This window comes from Salvia splendens, chromosome 7 (genome assembly GCF_004379255.2).
Source record: "Salvia splendens isolate huo1 chromosome 7, SspV2, whole genome shotgun sequence".
Lineage (NCBI taxonomy): Eukaryota > Viridiplantae > Streptophyta > Magnoliopsida > Lamiales > Lamiaceae > Salvia > Salvia splendens.
In genome coordinates, this window is record NC_056038.1 from 4,389,172 (window position 1) to 4,410,648 (window position 21,477).

Consider the following 21,477-nt stretch of genomic DNA (forward strand, 5'->3'; position numbering starts at 1 on the left):
GAATGGTCTCCTAGATAAAATTAAGCTTAAATAGTGAATTATTCTAAAATACGAAATTAAAAAGAATGATTTAAATAGTGAACTACTCCACTTGAGTAATTATCAATTAGTTTTATGATGGAAATTTCAGTTGGTTTGGTTGACAAGCAAGTATACACAGTAAAACAGGGAATTAAATTCACACCCTCTACTCTACCTCTAGTTATCCTTCTTCGACTCCATTGTCCAATAATACTCCAAGTTGCAATTTAGAGGAAAAAGATGGTTGAATCCTTTTCGCAAAAGTAGTATTCCTTTCTGGGAATGCAATCAAAACCAAAAATGGAAAAAAGAAAAAGAGCATGTGATACAAGTCAGAAACTGCATAACCACAGCTGTTATTTCTATGCCCCAATCATACATTTATATCCCAGTACACTCCACAAACCTGCGGTTCAAACAAAAATTTTAAAAATAAAAAAAACTAATCCAGTGTAGAAAAACTAACACTCCCCGACCCGACCCGCATTGTACGAATTGCACCGTTTGAGAGTTGGCAGCGGCTCCTCCTCCTCCTTCTTGGTCTCCACAATGCTCCCGCTAAAATAGTCCTTCTCCTCCAGTTTCGGCCTTCCTCCATCGCCGCCGCGCGCTACTCTCATTCTGTACTGCGATATCACCTGCCCGGCCCCACAGTCCTTGAACGACAACGACCCGCAGGTGATCAATTGCATCAGAACCGACGATTTAGTCGTCGCCGCCCTCTGAATCTGCTGCCCTTTCGAATTCGGCGTTGTTTCCGCTTGCACCACTATCGACCGCCCGTCCGCCTTCAGCAGCGTCTCCAGCGTCTCGGGGCTCGAATCCGACGCCGGCGGCGAGATCGAGATCTCGTCGCGCGCCTCTTTCCTCTTCTCCTCAGGCGGAGGCCGGCGCCGCCTCCGCCGCACGTCGTCTGTCTGAGTGGACGCGTCGGCGGCGGACCGGAACGAGGGCTCCGCCTTGTACACGCTGTACTCGTACTCGATCGAGCTGCACGACTGGTTCCGGCGCCGCCTGTTTCCGGCATCCGGTTGATTCTCCGGCGGCGGAGGAAGAGGACTCTCAAGGAATGAATTTTCTAGAAGCTCGGAGCCTTTGAGGACGTATTCTTCGCCGCGAGCAGGGTAGATGAAATCGTTCTCCGATAAATCGTGCCACACGAATCCGTTTTTGTAGCTCCTGAAATCAAATTTCCAAAATCAAAATCACAAATTCAAACACGCCTCCAAAATTAGGGCACAAATTTATAATTTACCGTTTGCACGACCACGAGTACATCGCGGCCATACCCTTCCCGCGAAGAACATTCAATCGCCCGATCACATCTGAATGTAAATTAAGAAATTCATTCAAATCCACAATAGTGATGAAATTAAGATGATTGAAGAAGAAGAAGGCAGTACCGCGGAGAAAGAGGCCGTGGGCGGAGGAGGAGAGGGGGACCTCGATGAAATGGGGGTGCTCGAGCTGGCCGTTTCTGGAGAGGTAATAAACGACGGGGACTGATCGGCGATCGGATTTGAGGGGTTCGGACCTGACCTTGGTCCGGTCGGGGCTGATTTGATGGCGCCATGATTTGGTGAGGTGAAGCTCTGAGATTCTACCTGAAACCGCCATTTTATGGGGTCAGTGTGAGAGAGATGGGGATATATAGAAGAGCGCAGAGGAGTGGAAGGAGTCAATTGAAGTCCATGTTGTGTATTCCAATTGGAGAGAGAGAGAGAGAGAAGGGAAGGGAAGGTGTGGAGAGGAGGGGAAAATTCAAAAACGGATGCGTGACCTTAATCAAACTTGTACTCATCTCTATTACTACTATTTATCTTTACTACTTTCAGTTTTGGATTTCACTACACTTGTTCTACAATCTTAATCTTTTAATGCTTCAATTTCTATTTTCATGTGACATGGTAAAATCTATAGGCTTAATAATACGTGTCACAACTTATTTGGTATAGTAACGTTTTCATGTGGGAAAGTCACGTCCTTTCAAAAACATGTATTGAGTCAAATTGCGTATAAAATATCTAAGTAACATAAATATCTCAAGTATACTACTACATATTATTAAGAACAATAGAGGTGCAGATATGATTTTATAATATTACGTGAAAAAGTGATTAGGTAGAGAAGATTCATTTTATATGTGAGAATACAATGATACTCCCCGCGGACTATTACATCTGAAGCAATATTTTTCAAACACAACTAAATAATAGTAATAGCAACAATTCTAATATAACATCAAAACTCAAACCCGTGCAATTAGTAATGCTTACATAGATTTGGGAAATTATAGTGGATAAACAAATCCTACTAATAATGCTTCTAGATAGCGTCTTGTGTCAATAATAAGTTAGAGATATGTGAATTTCGTTTCCTGAAAAAGAAATAAAAGAAAAGTGAACCTTATTAATTAATTTGAGTATCATTGTGATTCGCTCTAAATTGTTGTATCGATTCATTGAAAAACTTTTTAACCCATCATTATAGTACTAGTAGAAATTTTACCATCGCATTAAATAAGCTAATGTAAGTGTAATAGTAATACCGTATGGACCTATGGTGTAATTATAATAAGTACTATTCCCCCATCCAACTTTAGGAGTCCCAGTTAAGTTCGGCATGAGTTTTAAGAAATGTAATGTAAAGTTGGTGGAAAAAGATAGTGGAAAGTGAGTCGTACTTTTTTATAAGTATTATTTTTATAGTAAAATGTGAGTGGAAAAAAGTTAGTGGAATGTGAGGCTTAATACCATTTATGGAATATTCCAACTGGGACTCCTAAAGTGGGACACCCAAAAATGGCAAATCGGGACTCCTAAGGACGGAGGGAGTAATTGATACAGACTACAGCTGTCCATATTATTATTATTATTATTATTATTATTATTATTATTATTATTAATTATGTCTATTAAATTAAACTTTCAAAAATATTCAAATTAAAGAAGCATTTGGTTTCGGCATAAATTTCCGAATTAGTCAATGAGTTGACTCCTACGTGCTAGTAGTCTCACCTAACATTGACATTTGGAAGCCAGCCCAATAATTACGGCTATAGTTTTTTTGTGTGTGTATAAATAAACAAATGGGAAAAAAAAATTAAAGCTAGGTCCAGGGCAAGTACCCATCACAAATCCCGTATTTGACCGGGCTACTATGGACCCGGCCCGGCCCGTTGTATCTCTTTTATTAGACATAAACCGATTGGTGTCAAATTATTGTGTACTACTAATGACGTTCTCAGACAGGATTAAACATAGTTTTGTATTACCAGTTAATCCTATAAGGTGAAGTAGAAAAATTACACTCACTCCGTTCCATTACAATATGTGTTTGGGTACGGAAGTTAAAGAATAAATATTTGAACTTGGAGTCTTGGAGATATAGCAATGCATTTGATCATTTCTATCATGTTTAATTTTCTTGATTAATCTCATAAAAAGGGAGTAGTATAATAGAAAAAATCGTAATAATAAAATGAAAATACTCAACTGTATATTCATCAATCATGATAAATAATTACTATATCATATTAAATAAATGTTAAAAATAGCGGTATGAAATGGTTGTTTCTCCTTGTAATTGGTTTAGCTTATACTTCCTCTCCTCGTATAGTCTTATTCATCAGTTATTTACGTTTTATATAAATTCCGTTCTCGAAAATGATCTCGTCAGTCAGCTATGCTCGTATATATGTCTTTTTTATTGTTTTCGCCAAATAATGATTGTTTGTTTAATAACAAATAATCCTTAGTTAGTTAAAATATCAAACTTAAAAAAATTTATTCCCTCGTTCATAAAAATGTGACAATTACTATAAAATGTGTTCATCAAATTTGAGTGTTTTCATTTTTACAAACATATTACGACCCTCTTCTTATAATTTATCCAAAACATATCTCCTTATTTACCAAAAAAGTTGCTGATATGACTCAACTATCTAGGCACTCGATCAGGAATTCGACACCTAAAAACTTAATCGACTCGTTAAATTCTTGCATGAATATAAAGAAATGATTACACTTACATGGGAATCAATTAAATAATGGAATAACATGTTTCCACACTATCAATAACAAAGGAAAATGAAAATTTATTATAAGGCCTGGATAGTAGGCCCAATGGGTATTGGATTCTGTGGAAAAATATTTGTTTCAAATTTTTGTAGCCCATATTTTTTAGTCAGCTTTTATAGATATAAACTGCAAATCTTGTTATTTTATTTTTTGCAAAATGGGCTCACTCGTTTGTAGGCCCGTAATATGCAATTCTTTTGAAATTTTATATACTCTTGTTACCGCATGAAAGATTATTACGAGGCTTTTTTTAACTAATAAGTGGTGATATGAAAATCATTATACCTTATTAATTGAATAAGATAATAAAGAATGCAATGTCCAAGCATAACAATTTAAAAAAGACATGAAGAAAAATCACAACCCAAATTTTGTTGCGAAAGTTACTAGATTATATTCAGTTTAATAATGCTTACTCTTTGTAATAACGGTAACATATCAATAGTTGGGGTTCTATTTGGATTTCTTTGTGCCAAATGAACAAAAAAAAATATGTCATATGTCCCATGTTACTTGAGTCGCTTGTATTTTGTATTCGTTTTTAAAAAATGGTACTGTATAAATAGCGAAAGTGGTGATGTAAAATAAGAGAGACAATGCATACGAAAAGACTTTTCTCTACATTACTATTTATTAGTATTATCATTATTATCAAAACGAGTTCTAAAAGAAGTGACTCGAGTAACATGGGATAGGAAATATCAAATTTGAAGAATAATAAAATCGAACTTAACTGAATTATTCAAAATCCATAGTTTCAGAACTTTATGTTAATTAGAGTTTATGAATTTTAGTTAGAATCTGATCAATCTTCAAGTACTATGGTTTATTGTGAATGTCCCCATGAATGCAATCCGAATGCAGAGTGTGTCCATGTCCCAAAATTGACAGCATTATTGGTAGGAGTATTTTAGTGACAAAATTAATTAATGTCAACAAGTGACAAAACGCTATATATTCAAATTAGAAATTATCAATAGTGTCTTCTCTTTTTCTTGCTAATACTTAGTATTTGTTAGCGCTACCTTAGCATTATATTTTTGTCCACAAAGCATTCAAAACAAAACCATCACACACAAACAAAGATAAACACATATATATGACCCACATATGTCTCATCTTGGCATTATTTTAATCAAGTTAATGTTAGAATAAAAAATATTACTATTTCAAGTGGGAGTGGAGATGAAATGGTGGCATCCACCTCATTTTTGTCCATCTTTTTGGTGACCCTTTAAATTCCACTTTCATCACAACCACAACCCCTAAAGCAAGGAGCCACCTTAATTAGTTTTATCTTCTCAATTAGGATGTGCTAAGTGCCTAAATATCATTGATTATGACAAATTGTGATAAGTAGTACTACTCCACTTAGTTCGCTTGAAATGTAGTCGATGCAATTGTAAACATAAAATTCTGAACATATTAAACTATTAGTAGTATTATTTTTGTGTAAATATACAATTTTTCTTCTTTAATTTAAAAGGGGAATAAAAACTCGCAAATGTTATTGTTGTCACTAGGATTACAAGACGTGTTCGAGTATTCTTACATTAGTGGCAAGCTTTTATATACTATTAATACTATTATATAATCAATTGTGATTATTTAATTTTTCTTAATGCAAATGAGTTTATATAGTTTTTTTTATCCTAATGTTGTCAAGTCGTATAGAAGGAAAACTAACAAGATGATGCAATAGCCCACCAATTTTATTAGATTGATAGTGGTATCATTTTCAAACAATAATAATATATAATTACATTTCAGAGGCTGAAATTAAATTGGTGGCACCCCATATCAACGGTGAAGATAACACAACTTTATATCATTTGGTTTCAATGTCTCATTTGATGGCTGGGTGAAAGCCATATTTAATATATTTAAAGAATATTCTACAAGCTAATAATTGCAAAATGATATAACAAACAAGAATATTCCCTACAAAATAACTTTTATTTTTTTGTTTTGTCATATTATCTTCCATGGGTAGAGGTGAATTATTTATGTCCTTTTTTGGGGTTGCGATTCTTTTTTTTTTTATATATATATTTATCTCATGTATACATATACAATAATACATTTGTCTTTGAGGATGAATTCGCAATCCATGACAAAGAACACCTGCACTAATTACTTTTACAAAATTTATCACACTTCCATCTAAAAAATGATTTAGATTTTAGTTTGACAAATCAATCCATTTGGCTAGAGTATTAAGTAAAAAAGAAATTATAAAATCATTTCATAAAATGAAGTATGTCATTGGTTGACAAACCAACCAGGCTACCAAGACGAATTCTTTTTTCACAATAAAGGAAAATTCCAGGAAGTGTCTATCTTTAAAAAATACTAGTAATACATGAAAAAGGGAAAATTGACAACATTCCACCAAGCATTAACCTAATGTGGAAAATATTAGGACTAAAAAATCCAAGTTGAATTTGGAGATATGATTATACTTTAATGCAATTGTATCAAACAACCATACCTAATAAACTCCTCACACTTTGATCCCAACAAACAAAAGCCATAAAATTCCCAATTCCCATATAAATTGACATTGACAAAAGAGATAAAATTGTTGCAACTATCTTTTGTGATTTATCAATCACATATATATACACAATAAAAGAATAATATTAATGTTTTATTGTTTTATTTCCGAAAGTTGTAAATAATTCCTTTTATATTATTTTTCCAGAATATTCAGCTTCATCTCTAAGGAAATGAAAGCTTGGCGTTTCTAGGATTCTTCTTAGCTATTTAACCAATAATTTTTTTCGATTCCACCATCACGACACTCTATATGCATAACTGATGTAAAATTGAACACAATAATATACAATATTAATTTTTTTTAAATAGTCTCATAGTAATAACATAATCTTGACCACTGACCTATGCTTACCTTTTTTTTTCAAAAATTAAACTTTTTTTTCAAAAATTACAATGTAATTGTGAAAAAATTGAACGGCCACTGGCCATGAATATAACAACCACTTACAAAAATCCAAAATAGTAAAAATAATACTCCCTCCGTCCCGTGTTACTTGCACTTATTTCCTTTCTGGGCGTCCCAAGTTATTTGCACTCTTTCCATTTTTAGTAAAAATTATCACCTACAACTGCAATTGTTGACTTTGCTCATCACTCATTCCTTAATCTCCGTGCCGAAAAGTAAACGTGCGAGTAGCACGGGACGGAGGGAGTAGAAAAGAAAACGCACTTTAATAATGGGCTTGCATCATATAGCCACATTCTCCTATCAATCACAAAATTTAATTGAAAACCACGTGTATATATGGTGCTAATCCATTCTTCCACCACACTCAAATCTCTCATTAATTCACTCAATTCAAAGTTCAAACCCACTACCAAATAATATATACACTATTCCTTTTTTACCACCTAAAATTCCCAGTATATATACACTTCCCCACTCACCCTTCACAGCATCCCAACCCATAATAAAAATGAAAATGAAAATGAAAATGAAAATGGAGAAAGAAGAAGTAAGAAAAGGGCCATGGACAGAAGAAGAGGATGTCCAGCTTGTATTCTACGTGAACTTGTTTGGTGATCGGAGATGGGATTTCGTTGCGAAAGTTTCAGGTTTGAAGGTTGGCGGGAGACACAATATATAGGTAGGCCTGTTTAGGACAAACGGCCATCGTCTCTCCCAAAGAATGAAACCATAAAAAAAAAATAACGAAAGAGTTTCGAAATTTGTTGTTGTTGTTGTTATAGGTTTGAAACGAACCGGCAAGAGCTGCCGGCTGCGGTGGGTTAACTACCTCCACCCCGGCCTCAAACGAGGCAAGATGACTCCCAACGAAGAGCGTCTCGTCGTTGAGCTTCAGTCCAAATGGGGAAATAGGTTCATACTTCTTTCCTTCTTCTTTTCTTTTACTTTAATGTGTTGTTAGGACTGTTGACTGCACAATAATTTGATATTTTCTGGTAGTTGGCAAAAGGCCCCAAACTACTTACTTACATATATTACTTCCCTCGTTCTTCGATTTGGGATGAGTTTGCAATCGAATATGTGTTTGATGTTACTTGATTCTTACACTTCGATTTTATCAAATGTAGATGGTCGAGAATCGCCCGAAAACTGCCTGGGCGCACGGACAACGAGATCAAGAACTACTGGAGGACCCACATGAGGAAGAAGGCTCAAGAGAGGAAGAAGAACAAGAAAGGTTCTTCTTCTTCCTCGTCTTCGACTTCTTCTTCATCTTCATCTTCATCTTCCAACTCCTCCTCCTCCTCGTCCGCCCCCACCAGCCCTGGGCCGGGGGAGTCTACCCTGGCCAAGGGGAAGGGTGCGGGGGCAGAGGGGGAGCGGAGTTTCTACGACACCGGTGGGGTGAAACTACCAGGAACTGGTGTTTTGGAGGTGGAAGAAGAGAACAAGGTATACTCCATGGATGATCTATGGAAGGAATTCGAGTTTCCGGAGGAGAACTGCGGGCTCACCGCTCAAGCAGTGGCCTCGCCCATATGGGATTACTGCCCAACTGACTCTTTGTGGAGTATGAGTGAAGAAGAGAGGCAACATCAGCCTGTGGGGGATCATCACTTTCAGTCTTTCCCTTTTTACAATTATATGATTGGCTAACTAGAAAACAAGTTTCAATTAGGCTTGCAAAAGGAAGAGAGGAGAATTTGTTGATACAAGTAACTAGATGTCATAAGGGAATGGGGGTTGTTTATTTTGGTTTTAGGCTTCTTTTCTGATGTCTTTACTCCGCATTTCTGTTTCAAGTCAATGTAATCAAATCAGGCATCTAGTGTGTGACTGCTATGAACAAGTTTGTTTCATGCTCAATATTGGTGGTTTTTGGCCTTTGTATGATTCCATTTTATTTTTTTGGAACACAGCATATCTACATTGAGTTTTTTTTTTGTTAAAAAAATTTGAGAATAAACGAAAACAGTTGTAATTAGATATAATTACCGATGATATGATGATACATTTGCTAGTTTTTGTATAGAAATTCTAATCTTGCTAGGTTGAGGTGATCATGTTTTTGTTTAATAATGTAAAATACATAGTATAAATAAAAACAGCATTCATGAATTAAATTACTACATCAATCCTATAATATGAGTCACATTTGGTGTGGACATGAGTTTTAATGTAAAGAATAGTGGATTGGATGGAATATGAGATCCATTTTTTATATTGATTTTATAGTAGAATATGAGTGAAGTGAGTTAGTGGAACGTGTGACTTATTTACCATTTATGGTAAAAAGCGAAATGCGACTTTTATTCTGGGACGAACCGAAATGGCAAAAATGTGACTCTTATTGTGAGACGGAAGGAGTATATCTACACAATACCATTAAAATCCGTAATAAATGGATTAATGGGAATACTTTTATTATAATTTGAAGTGCTTCGTGGTTACTTTGGGGGAGTGGGTGGTATTCACCATAGCCTTTTCGTTTTATAATAAAGATATTATACGGGACCATTTACTAAACGCCAAAGTAGTGCTTATTTTTAATTTTCTTCGCTTTATATAATGATGATCCACGTCGCTCCAACAATTATCGTTTAGATATATTAGAATAATATGAGTTGATAGAGCTTCCAATGTGGAAAGATGAGCTTCCAAAATATTTGAAGAGATATACTTGCATCAATTGATAACTACATATTCAAAAGTATGTAATGAAGAGATATACATACCTCTATAGATAACTATTTAATTCAAAAGCATGCAAGATTATGTAAGACATCAAATATAGATTATGTGATTTAACAATAGACCACAATTCTCATTTGAAACGGACAATAACAAGAATTCACAATAAACGAAAACACACTGCCTAAAAAATAAAGTGAACTAACGACTTAAACAACAGTGTTCAAAACGTATTTCATATAGTTTTCAACAAAAATCAAAGATTAACTGTAATTTCAAAAAAGAACAATCCCATAACATCAGATAGTAATAATCAAAATTAAAATTAACAAAAACACTGCTACATGAGAAACCCCATGATGCAACTTGATCATTCAGACTCTAATTGAGATATAAAAGCAGTACACTCAGTACTCATATCCAAAATCATGTTCAGTAAAAGAAACCGAGAACTTTGCCTCCAACGTTCTTTCTACGAGCTTCTTCATGATCCATGATTCCAGCAGATGTTGTCAGCACAATGTAGCCGAACTGCAGTCAGAATGGGAAATGATGTTAGCTATTTTCCTATTCAAAGTCCCAAATTAAAACCAAGAAAGTTACTCCTGCGCCGATTTGCGGTATATTTATTACTAGTATTCACCAGGTAAAGAGATGACTAAGAAGAACCCTCTAACTTGGACATTTCAGTCAGCCATGTTTAATTACTCATGAACAATGTTGCAGTTCCAAATTGTACCTGTCTTGATGGGAGCAGCCTCGCAGTCCAGGGCTCAATTTCCTTGACACCGACATCAAAGCGGGGGCTGATAACACCACATTTGTTCAACCTACCGTTCAGTTCAACCACAATCTTTCCAGATCTGTGGTCATCAACATACTCAAACTCTCCGATATATCCTGTTACACCAAGTTAAAAAATTGAATTTTTGTTTGCACAAAACAAAAGAACCTAGTGCATAAGAAGAGCCAAAGGGGCATACCATGTTTTTGCATGACAATAAGAAACTTAATAATAACTTTCGACGAAGGCCTGATCATGACCTGGCGCTTTCCTCTCTTTTCAGCATTGTACATGCTTTTCAGAGCATCATTAAGCACACTTACTCTCACCATCTTGTTCTAGTGCAATCTGAATATAAACGAATAGCCATCAGATAATGAAAAACAACATTCCTTTGGTTTCAAACATAAACATATATGTGAAAAGAAATTCAATAACGTCTACTTATCAATACAATCAAACAAATACAGCAATTTAAATTAAGGAAATAGCAGCCACGAATAGAAATACCAACCAAAACTATCCAAAAACTTGCGTCAATAGCATCTCACAAATATTATAAAATAATCAACAAATTAATGGAAACAATACATACAAAAAAATCACATTATCTGAAATCAAGTGGCAAACGGCGACAAGTTGTCGTGCTGCATAACCTAGACTCGAATAACATTACAAATCATCCAACCATAAAATTTCGGCATTTAGTAGGCTTTATACTACATCGCCACTGAAGGACACTACCAACCTAATACATTAAAGTAAAATTTAAATAAAACACAGACTACATCGCCCATTAATCCTTGATCTGAACTGTTTCAACGTCTAGGAGTATTTAAAAAGAATTCAGCAGAGTCTTTCTAAATTTAGATCACGCTTTCACATACACACATAATCATAAAACGGAAGTATAAGATCCGTAAATGACTGCAAATCGGCATGGAAAAACTCGATGAATAGATACCAGAAAAGGAAACATGTAGGCAATTCATATAACAACGATGTATACGAAACAAAAAATCATCCGATTTACCTGAAAATATGACGAATTCCTACGCCGTCGAAGCTGCTGCCGTTAGAGCTAGGGATTCGGTTCAGCAGAGGAGTGTAAAGATTAGGGTTTGGAGATTTATGTACTCTGCTTATTCAATAGATGGGCTTATAATGATATGCGGCTTGCCACATTATTCGGGGCCCATAAAACTTTACATTGGGCTGAATATAATTAATTATTACTTATTCAAATTTATTTGCCGATAATTAAAATGTAAGTACTCCCTATATTCAAGAAAATCGACATTCATCGAGAAATATTTGGTTAAAATATTGCATTTTTTTTAAAGGATACGTAATAGTATAATAAAATTAAAAATAAGCTCTGTATGTACGTTTATGACCTTGTAGTTTGTATATAAGTACAAAAAATATCGTCGTAGCCAAGTCACACACCTGAACCAATTCAATATAAATCAACAGAATCAAAATGTGACCAAGTAAATAAATATACTCCTTCCACCATATAAAATTATATACATTTGAAATGACACAGAAATTAATACAAATTGTTAAAGTAAGAGATAGAATGAAAAAAAAATAATTAAAATAGTGTTAATGGAGAGTGAGACTCACATTATTATTAAGATTTAATGAGTTGTAATGATATATCATAATGATATAAGTTGTAAATAAATTGTTATATATGTGTGATGAGTTGAGGACAACTTTCTATAAATGGAAATGCTCACACTTTTATGGGATGAATGAAAATGAAAAATACACATATTTTTATAGAAACGGAGGAGCATATTTGTTGGTAGATTGTGATGGCTCAAGCACCAAGTTCGGCAAGCTCGCCAAGCTCGGCAAGTTCGGCAAGCTCGCCAAGCTCGGCAAGTTCGGCAAGCTCGTCAAGCTCGGCAAGTTCGGCAAGCTCGTCAAGATCGGCAAGCTCGTCAAGCTCGTCAAGCTCGGCAGCTCGGCAGCTCGGCTGTTATGACAACTCGTTTCCGGCAGCCGTTAGATCTGTTTGTTAGTCAAGTTTTAATCCTAGCCGTAGGATTGAAACTAGCCGTTAGTTTTAGTTTCTGTTAAATAGCTTTTTTCAGTAGTTAGTTTTACATACTGTAGCTCATCTTCTCGCTCTCGTTTTTCTCATTCCAGTGAATAAAATTTCCTTTACAATTTCATTCCAATCTTCAACCGATTGTTCTTGCTACTCAAATCGTTCCTCAATTGTTTACAAATTGGCGCCGTCTGTGGGAATCGGGAGGCGCGATTGATTTCTGATTTGTTCTTTCGGTGGTGAGATTGGAGGGTGTTATGGCTTCTAGGTTTGAGGCCGAGAAATTCACGGGTAGGAATGATTTCGGCTTATGGCGGATGAAAATGCGGGCTATGCTGATTCATCAAGGCCTTGCTTCGGCGTTGGAGGCGGGCGGAAAGGAGGACAAGTCGGAGAAAGGGGAGAAGATGGATCTTGACGAAAAGGAGATCCTTAAACGAGCTGAGATCGAGGCGAAAGCTCATAGTGCAATTGTGCTATGCCTCGGGGATAAAGTTCTTCGAGAGGTTGCAAAAGAAAAGACTGCAGCCGGAATAATCGCGAAGCTCGAAGACTTGTACATGGCTAAGTCCTTGGCCAATAGGCTGCTCATGAAGCAGCGGTTATACTCCTATCGATTCTTGGATGATAAAGGGATATTGGAGCAACTTGAAGACTTCAATAAGGCGGTCGATGATCTTGAAAATATCGACGCCTCGATAGGGGATGAAGATAAGGCAATATTACTTTTGAATGCTCTGCCGAAGTCATTTGATCAGCTACGAGATGCCATATTGTATGGCCGAGAGGGTACTATCACCCTTGTTGAAGTTCAGTCGGCCATAAGAGCAAAAGAAATTCAGAAGTCAGGCTCTAAGAATCCAGAGGCTATGGCTGAGAGCCTAAATGTCAAGAAGTTCAAGGGAGTCAAGAGGTTTCAGAAGCCGAGCCAAGAAAATCAGAAAACTCCATCAAATAATCAAAAGGAAACCCGCTCATGTCATTGGTGCAAGAAGCCGGGTCACCTCAAAAAGGATTGCTTCGCATGGAAAAGAAGGCAAGCAAATGGTGGTGGAAACCGTGTTCCATCCACTGACTGTGTTGAGGAAACTGATGTGCCAGAAATTCTGAATGTGATGGAGGGTGGTCTGGGAGGATCTTGGATCATGGACTCGGGGTGTAGTCTGCATATGAGTCCGAATCTTGGCTGGTTTGAGGAGATCCAAGAGATGACTGGATCGGTTATATTGGGCAACAACCAAGTTTGTACCATCCAAGGTATAGGCAAGATCAGGCTGAGAATGCAAGATGGATCTGTGAAGATTATAAGTGAAGTGAGATATATACCTGATATCAAGAGGAATCTCATTTCACTTGGGCTTCTTGAACGCAAGGGATATACATTCTGCTCTACTGGGGGAAAAATGACAGTTTCCAAGGATCAAAGAGTGGTGATGGAAGCTGAAAGGAGGGGAAGCTTGTACTATCTACTGGCTAGTGTTGAGATCCCTACTGCACAGGCAAATATTGTGAAGGCTGATGACTTCAAAATCTGGCATATGCGGCTTGCTCATGCAGCTGAGGGAAGCATTAAGGAGCTGGCCAAGAAGGGGATTATACAAAGTTCTGGGCAGATGGACACTACTCCATGTGAGGAATGCATTTTGGGTAAGTCCAAGAAACAGCCCTATCCCAAAGGCAAGCACACTTCCACATCCACTCTTGATTATGCCCATAGTGACTTGTGGGGTCCTGCATCTGTGGTGTCAGTAGGTGGAGGGAAGTATTATATGAGTATCATAGATGACTACTCTAGAAAAATGTGGATATACATTTTGAGAGAGAAATCAGAGGCTTTTAGTAAGTTCAAGCAATGGTGCCTGGAAGTGGAGAAGGAGAAGTCAGTGGTTCTTAAATGTTTGAGGACTGATAACGGCTTGGAGTATCTCTCCAAAGAGTTTGATAACTTTTGTAAGGAGAGGGGAATTAAAAGGCACCGGACTGTACCTCTGAATCCTCAGCAGAATGGCATAGCAGAAAGGGCAAATAGAACCATATTAGAGAGGGTGAGGTGTATGCTCCTCTCATTTGGATTTGAGAAGAAGTTTTGGGCTGAGGCTGCATCCACGGCTGTGAAACTTATCAACAAATGTCCCTCATCAAGTATAGAGGGAGACACACCTGATTTTAGATGGTATGGCAGCCATGGAGATTACACCACATTGAGAGTGTTTGGCTGCAAGGCATATGCTCATCTCAAACAAGGGAAGTTGGATGCTCGGGCTATTAGGTGTGTGATGTTGGGATATCAACCTGGGGTGAAGGGATATCGTTTGTGGTGTGTAGAGCCAGGGAATCACAAGATTGTGATTAGTAGAGATGTTGTATTCTCTGAAACTGAAATGCCTTTTCTGGATAAGAACAAAGTGATAGTTGAGAAGCCTGATTCTGTGACTGATTCTGTTGAAAAAGCTGACTTTGAGGTGGAGTATGGGAGGCATGAGAAACGTGGGGAGAGTGAAGAAGTCACTGAGCCTCAGAGTGCCCAGAATGAGACACAAACACAGCCTCAAGATAATCTGGAAAACTACCAGCTGGCTAGGGATCGAGTCAGAAGAAAGATCAAGCTGCCATCAAGATTTGATGATTCTGAGATGCTATTTTATGCATTATGTGTGGCTGAAGATGTTGAGTATATAGAGCCATCCTCATATAAGGAAGCAATGGAGAGCAAAGAATGGGAAAAGTGGATGAAAGCAATGGTGGATGAAATTGATTCTCTACTGAAAAATGGCACTTGGATATTGGTTGAGAAACCTGATGGAAGGAAGGTTATCAGCTGTAAATGGATATTCAAAAAGAAGCTGGAAGGTGCTGAGGGTGATCAGATCAGATTTAAAGCCCGGTTAGTGGCTAGAGGATTCACTCAAGAGCATGGAGTTGATTTCAATGAGGTCTTCTCACCGGTTGTAAAGCATTCTTCCATTCGAATGTTGCTGGCTTTGGTTGCTAAGTTGGATCTGGAATTGGAGCAGCTTGATGTGAAAACAGCCTTCTTACATGGAGGACTAGAGGAAACAATCTACATGGCCCAGCCTGAGGGCTTCATCAAACCAGGGAATGAAAATAAAGTATGCTTGCTGAAAAGAAGTATATATGGTTTGAAGCAGGCTAGTAGACAGTGGAATAAGACTTTTGATGATTATATGATCAAGATTGGTTTTCAGAGATCAAGTTATGACTCCTGTGTATATGTCAGAAAAAGGGGCATACATCCTACATATCTTCTACTTTATGTAGATGACATGCTTGTTGCTGGAGCTAGCAGGAAGGCAGTGCAAGAAGTGAAGGATGAACTCAATGCTGCGTTTGAAATGAAAGACCTCGGGCCAGCAAGGAGAATCTTAGGCATGAACATTATCAGAGATAGAGCTAAAAGACAATTATGGCTCACACAATCTGATTATATATCAAAGTTGCTGAAGAGGTTCAAGGTGGAGAATATGAAGGCAGTGGCTACTCCACTAGCAATGCACTTCAAGCTCAAGGCTGATCAGAGGCCCAACAGTGAGGCTGAGTCCAGAGAAATGATGAAGATACCCTATGCTAATATAGTAGGGAGCATTATGTATGCTATGATCAGCACCAGAGCAGATATAGCACAAGCCACAAGTGTTGTCAGCCGGTTTATGGCAAATCATGGAAGAGAACATTGGATTGCTCTCAAATGGTTGATGAGGTATCTAAGGGGTGCTGGGGATGTAGGCATTCTATATGGAGTGAATGATGGCGGTGGAGCTGATGCTATTGTGGGATATTGTGACTCGGACTTTGCTGGTAACTTAGACAACAGGAAGTCTCAGTCGGCATACATATTCACAATGTTTGGGTCTGCTATTAGCTGGAAATCAAGTCTCCAAAGTGTGGTGGCACTTTCCACAACGGAAGCAGAATTTATCTCACTTGCTGCTGCAATCAAAGAGAGTTTCTGGTTGAAAGGAATGTTGTCTGATCTTGGGATTGAGCAAGGGGCGATAGCAGTTGGCTGTGACAATAATAGTGCCCTATTTCTGGCCAAGCATCAAGCTTATCACGAGAGATCAAAGCACATTGATGTGCGGTATCACTTCATCAGGGAGGAGATTGAAAGAGGCAATGTGAAAGTCTTCAAAGTTCATACTTCAGAGAACCCGGCAGACATGTTAACTAAACCATTGCCTAAGGAAAAGTTTCTGCTATGTTTGAAACTAGTGGGACTGGAAAGGAAGAGTTTGGTTGGTGATTGAGCAATCAAGGTGGAGTTTGTTGGTAGATTGTGATGGCTCAAGCACCAAGTTCGGCAAGCTCGCCAAGCTCGGCAAGTTCGGCAAGCTCGCCAAGCTCGGCAAGTTCGGCAAGCTCGTCAAGCTCGGCAAGTTCGGCAAGCTCGTCAAGATCGGCAAGCTCGTCAAGCTCGTCAAGCTCGGCAGCTCGGCAGCTCGGCTGTTATGACAACTCGTTTCCGGCAGCCGTTAGATCTGTTTGCTAGTCAAGTTTTAATCCTAGCCGTAGGATTGAAACTAGCCGTTAGTTTTAGTTTCTGTTAAATAGCTTTTTTCAGTAGTTAGTTTTACATACTGTAGCTCATCTTCTCGCTCTCGTTTTTCTCATTCCAGTGAATAAAATTTCCTTTACAATTTCATTCCAATCTTCAACCGATTGTTCTTGCTACTCAAATCGTTCCTCAATTGTTTACAATATTCACAAATATTTAATATAATAAGCACTATAAATAATCATAGCACGCACACAAGTTTTAGTCTTGTTCAGTATAGTACCCAAAGAAACAGTGTCTGAACATTAAAAAAGTGAAACAAATTGTTGATTGGATCCATTTTATGACTATGGCGTATTTATGGGATATGAATTAATAGTTTTGCAACTAGCTACATGCTAACTCTTAATTTTAAGTAGGAGCTTGCTCATACTCGATTTGAATCAAGTGAAATATGGGATAATATAATTTTTTAAAAAACAGTTAAAGTCGATTTAAATCGGGCTATGCTTATAAACCATATCAATTTATCAAAACTCACTTAGGCCATCCACTGCGCTGTCTCTATACCGTCCCTTAAATCGTCCCTTAACTACTATTTGACCACTATTTGAGGGCCCCATTGTACTTTATTCCTCCATCCCTTAACTAAGGGACCGAACCTGCAACGCTCCGTTCCTTAACCGTCCCTTAATTACTATTCATTCAATTTCATTTTTTATTTTTTTTCCCAACCCAATTCAATCAATTCAAACACACTTCATTAAAATTAAAATAACATTACAGCATAAAATAAAAATACAACTTACAATTTAAAAAAAACATAATTAAAATCTTTAAAAAAATGACATAATTTAAAATACAATTTTATATGGACATCCTTGAATGTTTTATGTTTCACTTTCGATGTGGGACAAAATCATTCTCGGATGTCTCTATAAAAGAGAAACAACCAAGAATGATTTTGTCTCACATCGAAAGTGAAACATAAAACATTCAAGGATGTCTCTATAAAAGAAAAACAACCAAGAATGATTTTATCCCACATCGAAAGTGAAACATAAAACATTCAAGGTTGTCTCTATAAAAGAGAAACAACCAAGAATGACTTTGTCCCACATCGAAAGTGGAACATAAAACATTCAAGGTTGTCTCTATAAAAGAGAAGCAACCAAGAATGACTTTGTCCCACATCGAAAGTGAAACATAAAACATTCAAGGTTGTCTCTATAAAATAGAAGTAACCAAGATTGAGTTTCATAAATTCGCAAGCCCATCAAATATATGTGGGCTATTACGAATTTCTTGTATTTATTTATTTGTAAAAATTGTTTTTAAATATAAAAACAATTTTTATAAATAAAAGTATTTTTTTTAAATTCGATTTTTTTTTAAAAAATGATTCATTGCGTCAGCACGTGACGACGCTCACTCGCGGGCCGGCGAGTGGGCGTCACGCACGACGCCGGGTCGCGCCACGTCGCCTAGGCGCGTGGCGAGACGGCCCGTCGCTTGTCTCGGCGACACGGGACGTGGCGCGGGACGGGACGGCGAGCTGCAACGCGTCGCGCGACGGGCCCGTCTCTCCGGGACGGGACGCCGGCGCGACGCGTAGTGGATGCTCTTAGCTAATATAGTATGTCTACGGGCTTCGAGAAACCAACTTCTTAATTACTTAGAATAATTATGTAAATCGTTAGAAATGTAGTAGTACTATTATAACCTTACATATAACCCAAAATGAAATTGACCATTTTGCAAATTTTGCCCAACTTTAGTCTCACCAAACCAATCATACCCCAAATCTCAATCCAATCTTTTGTCGGGACGAACAAATCAAAATCGAGTCTAATCATCTTTCATCGGATTCTTCATCTTTTAGTATATTCAATTTTGTTCTTTGTTAATCCTAATCATTTTTTTTAATGGGACCACAATCTTTCATTTTCGGATAGTAGTTGCATACATAGGTCAGGACTCAATAGCTAAATAGATTCAATTCGAAAGATATTTTTCAATCAATAAATTAACGGTTCGAGTCACCTATAATTCATTAGTATTGAGAAATTTAATCTAATAAAATGCGACATGACTTTTATTTTTACTAGGCTTATGTTTTGACTTTTGGGCATTAATCCTGAACCAAATTTCAGTTCAAATATGACCCTTTTCTAGCTCAATTAGAAAAATTTGGTAAAAGAATAAACTTAGTAACTTGTTGGTATGACTAATATATTTATATTTTATTTAGTAAAAGAATATACTCCTATTAAACTTGAATGAGCTTATGACTTCTCGAAGTTGGCATTGAATAGGGTTTAAAGCCGATTTAATGATAAATAAGTATTTATTAATTTATTTGAAGTCATTAATTTTTTATTGTAACTACTGTAACTATGTGATTTTTTTCTTTATATTTAACAATTGTATAAAAATTATTCATACTAGAAGAGAATTATTGCGCACAATAAAAGGTAGTGCTACTTAAATTGTACTTACTAGTAACGTGTTGTTGTAAAAAGATATTTAATACTATTGTCTTATCAAAGTTTACAATAATTCATGGATCCGTCAATATTCTGAAATGAAAAGTAATACTTCCTCCGCTTCGTTCAAATCAAAACATTTATTTTTCTACGCAATTTTTTAACAAGTGTTCACAAACTTCAGTTCTATTTCATAGTATTTTAGTAGAAAAATAAATAGTAGTAGTAAACTAGTAATTGTATTTATATAAGTTGCATCAACATGCATGACATGAGCATAAAACATTAACTTACAATTGGGTTTTCTATGTAGGAGTATATTTATTGGTTTGTTTTTCTTATTTAAAAAATGGAAAAAATCGCCATTTTTGTAATATTAGAAGCTTCTTAGTACTCCACTTATTAGTGTAGGTTGTACGGAGTACTCCCTTCGTTCCAATGTTAAGATCCAATGTTAAGAGTAAAAAATTTTGAATACAGAGATTAAAAAAGTTGTGTTGAAAAATAGCAAAAAGGAATAAAATAGAAAAGATAAAGATAGATTAAGGTAGGTGATGAAATAAGGTAAGGGTGATTAAATATTTTATTTTTTGTCATGAAAGAAAATGACTCAATATAGTTAGACAACGGAGAAAGAAGGACTCTAATTGGGATTCAAGAAGTAGCATATCTTAAATAATTACTAGATGTCTAATCCCAATATTTGTTGATGATGACCATATGTAAACAATTCAAGAATCCTATGGTTAAAAATCAACATGGATCGGGTACACCTAAAGGCCATAATTAATTGTCAATTCCATTGCATGATTAACAATATTTCAGACACTTGCTTTTATTCACTTCACAGATAATGCATTTTTTTTCTAAAAAAGGTTATTACATGATTTTTTTTCTCCATCCATCACAAAATATCACATTTCACATTTATTATTTTTATTAAGTAAATTTCATATTCTAATAACTCATTTACTTATATTTTATTACTATAAATTCAATGTAAAAAAAAAATCACATTTTACTGGCTATGTAAAAAAATAAAATTCACATTTTACTGGCTTTTGTGACCCACTTTTAAAAATTTATACTGCATCAAAGTGTGATGGAGTACGTACTAAACAAGCCCAACAGCAGTAAAGCCCATCAGCCTAAAGCCCAAGAAAGAGTATCAGTTCGGCATGACTAAAGAGTATCAGTCCGGCATGACTAAAGAGTTCAGTTCGGCACAACCAAAGAGTTCGGCCCCAGCCTACAGCTCGGTTAAAGCCAACCAATCAAACTCTGCTCACAGGTCGGCATCAAGCTCTACTCTCAGATCGGCAAAAGCTGCCCGGCAATAATTCAGCAGTTCGGTCTCAGTATTCGACCGAACTAGGAGATAGTGGACTCATGCAGGATTTCCACCTCCACTACACCCACGATCTATTTAGTGGTGTCAAGCAGTCATTAACTCATACAGGATAGTGGACCCATGCAAGATCGCCACGATCTCCACGACATCCACTACCTAGTAAATGGCTGCATGCCACGATCTTGGTTCAATATATAAATAGAACCTAGATCAGATAGATAGGGTTAAGTTCTAAGAGCTCTCTAGACATAAAAAGACTCTCTCGCTCTCTAGAGATAAAATATCAAATAGCAAGTCTGTATTGTAAGCTGTAGAAAACAGATCAAGCAATACAACTCTGCCCTCTTTTCTTCCCGTGGACGTAGATTTACCTCAGTAAATCGAACCACGTAAATTCATTGTGTCGTGATCTTTATTCTCTACCAGCATTTACTAACATCAGAAATTCGCGGATTCATCACTGGCGCCGTCTGTGGGAAACAGAGAACCAAATTTGTGATAAAGCGAATTTTTGACCCTTTT

The 21,477-nt window shown here is 36.8% G+C and overlaps 3 protein-coding genes across 4 annotated transcripts; 1 reads left to right on the forward strand and 2 right to left on the reverse strand.

The window, feature by feature from the left end:
- Positions 1-344: 344 nt before the first annotated feature.
- On the reverse strand, positions 345-1,814 carry LOC121810887 (protein SOSEKI 5-like). Its single transcript, XM_042211612.1, has 3 exons — positions 1,425-1,814; positions 1,277-1,346; positions 345-1,200 (listed from the first exon to the last, which is right to left on the reverse strand). Exons 1-3 carry the CDS (start codon positions 1,636-1,638, stop codon positions 483-485), a joined length of 1,002 nt encoding a protein of 333 aa, XP_042067546.1. The 5' UTR covers positions 1,639-1,814; the 3' UTR covers positions 345-482.
- Positions 1,815-7,424: 5,610 nt separating this feature from the next.
- Positions 7,425-8,934, forward strand: LOC121742553 (transcription factor MYB59-like). 2 transcript variants are annotated; one of them, XM_042135717.1, is made up of 3 exons: positions 7,425-7,715; positions 7,851-7,980; positions 8,196-8,934. In XM_042135717.1, the coding sequence occupies exons 1-3, from the start codon at positions 7,577-7,579 to the stop codon at positions 8,722-8,724; spliced, it is 798 nt and encodes a 265-aa protein (XP_041991651.1). In that variant the 5' UTR covers positions 7,425-7,576; the 3' UTR covers positions 8,725-8,934. The 2 variants fall into 2 exon arrangements, with proteins under 2 accessions (XP_041991651.1, XP_041991652.1); XM_042135718.1 differs by having other exon boundaries at positions 7,428-7,747.
- Positions 8,935-9,968: 1,034 nt separating this feature from the next.
- On the reverse strand, positions 9,969-11,685 carry LOC121811059 (40S ribosomal protein S15a). Its single transcript, XM_042211829.1, has 4 exons — positions 11,577-11,685; positions 10,743-10,891; positions 10,499-10,659; positions 9,969-10,290 (listed from the first exon to the last, which is right to left on the reverse strand). The coding sequence occupies exons 2-4, from the start codon at positions 10,873-10,875 to the stop codon at positions 10,192-10,194; spliced, it is 393 nt and encodes a 130-aa protein (XP_042067763.1). The 5' UTR covers positions 10,876-10,891; positions 11,577-11,685; the 3' UTR covers positions 9,969-10,191.
- Positions 11,686-21,477: the final 9,792 nt, after the last annotated feature.

Bases quoted from the DNA above. Each gene is read 5' to 3' on its own strand.
- LOC121810887 (XM_042211612.1), bottom strand. From the start codon at position 1,638: ATGGCGGTTTCAGGTAGAATCTCAGAGCTTCACCTCACCAAATCATGG. The intron at 1,347-1,424 runs GTACTGCCTTCT...ATTTACATTCAG, and splicing joins CCACGGCCTCTTTCTCCGCG to ATGTGATCGGGCGATTGAAT. The intron at 1,201-1,276 runs GTAAATTATAAA...ATTTGATTTCAG, and splicing joins TACTCGTGGTCGTGCAAACG to GAGCTACAAAAACGGATTCG.
- LOC121742553 (XM_042135717.1), top strand. From the start codon at position 7,577: ATGAAAATGAAAATGAAAATGAAAATGGAGAAAGAAGAAGTAAGAAAA. The intron at 7,716-7,850 runs GTTTGAAGGTTG...TTGTTGTTATAG, and splicing joins TTTCGTTGCGAAAGTTTCAG to GTTTGAAACGAACCGGCAAG. The intron at 7,981-8,195 runs GTTCATACTTCT...TATCAAATGTAG, and splicing joins CAGTCCAAATGGGGAAATAG to ATGGTCGAGAATCGCCCGAA.
- LOC121811059 (XM_042211829.1), bottom strand. From the start codon at position 10,875: ATGGTGAGAGTAAGTGTGCTTAATGATGCTCTGAAAAGCATGTACAAT. The intron at 10,660-10,742 runs GTATGCCCCTTT...TTGGTGTAACAG, and splicing joins TATTGTCATGCAAAAACATG to GATATATCGGAGAGTTTGAG. The intron at 10,291-10,498 runs GTACAATTTGGA...TTCTGACTGCAG, and splicing joins GGCTGCTCCCATCAAGACAG to TTCGGCTACATTGTGCTGAC.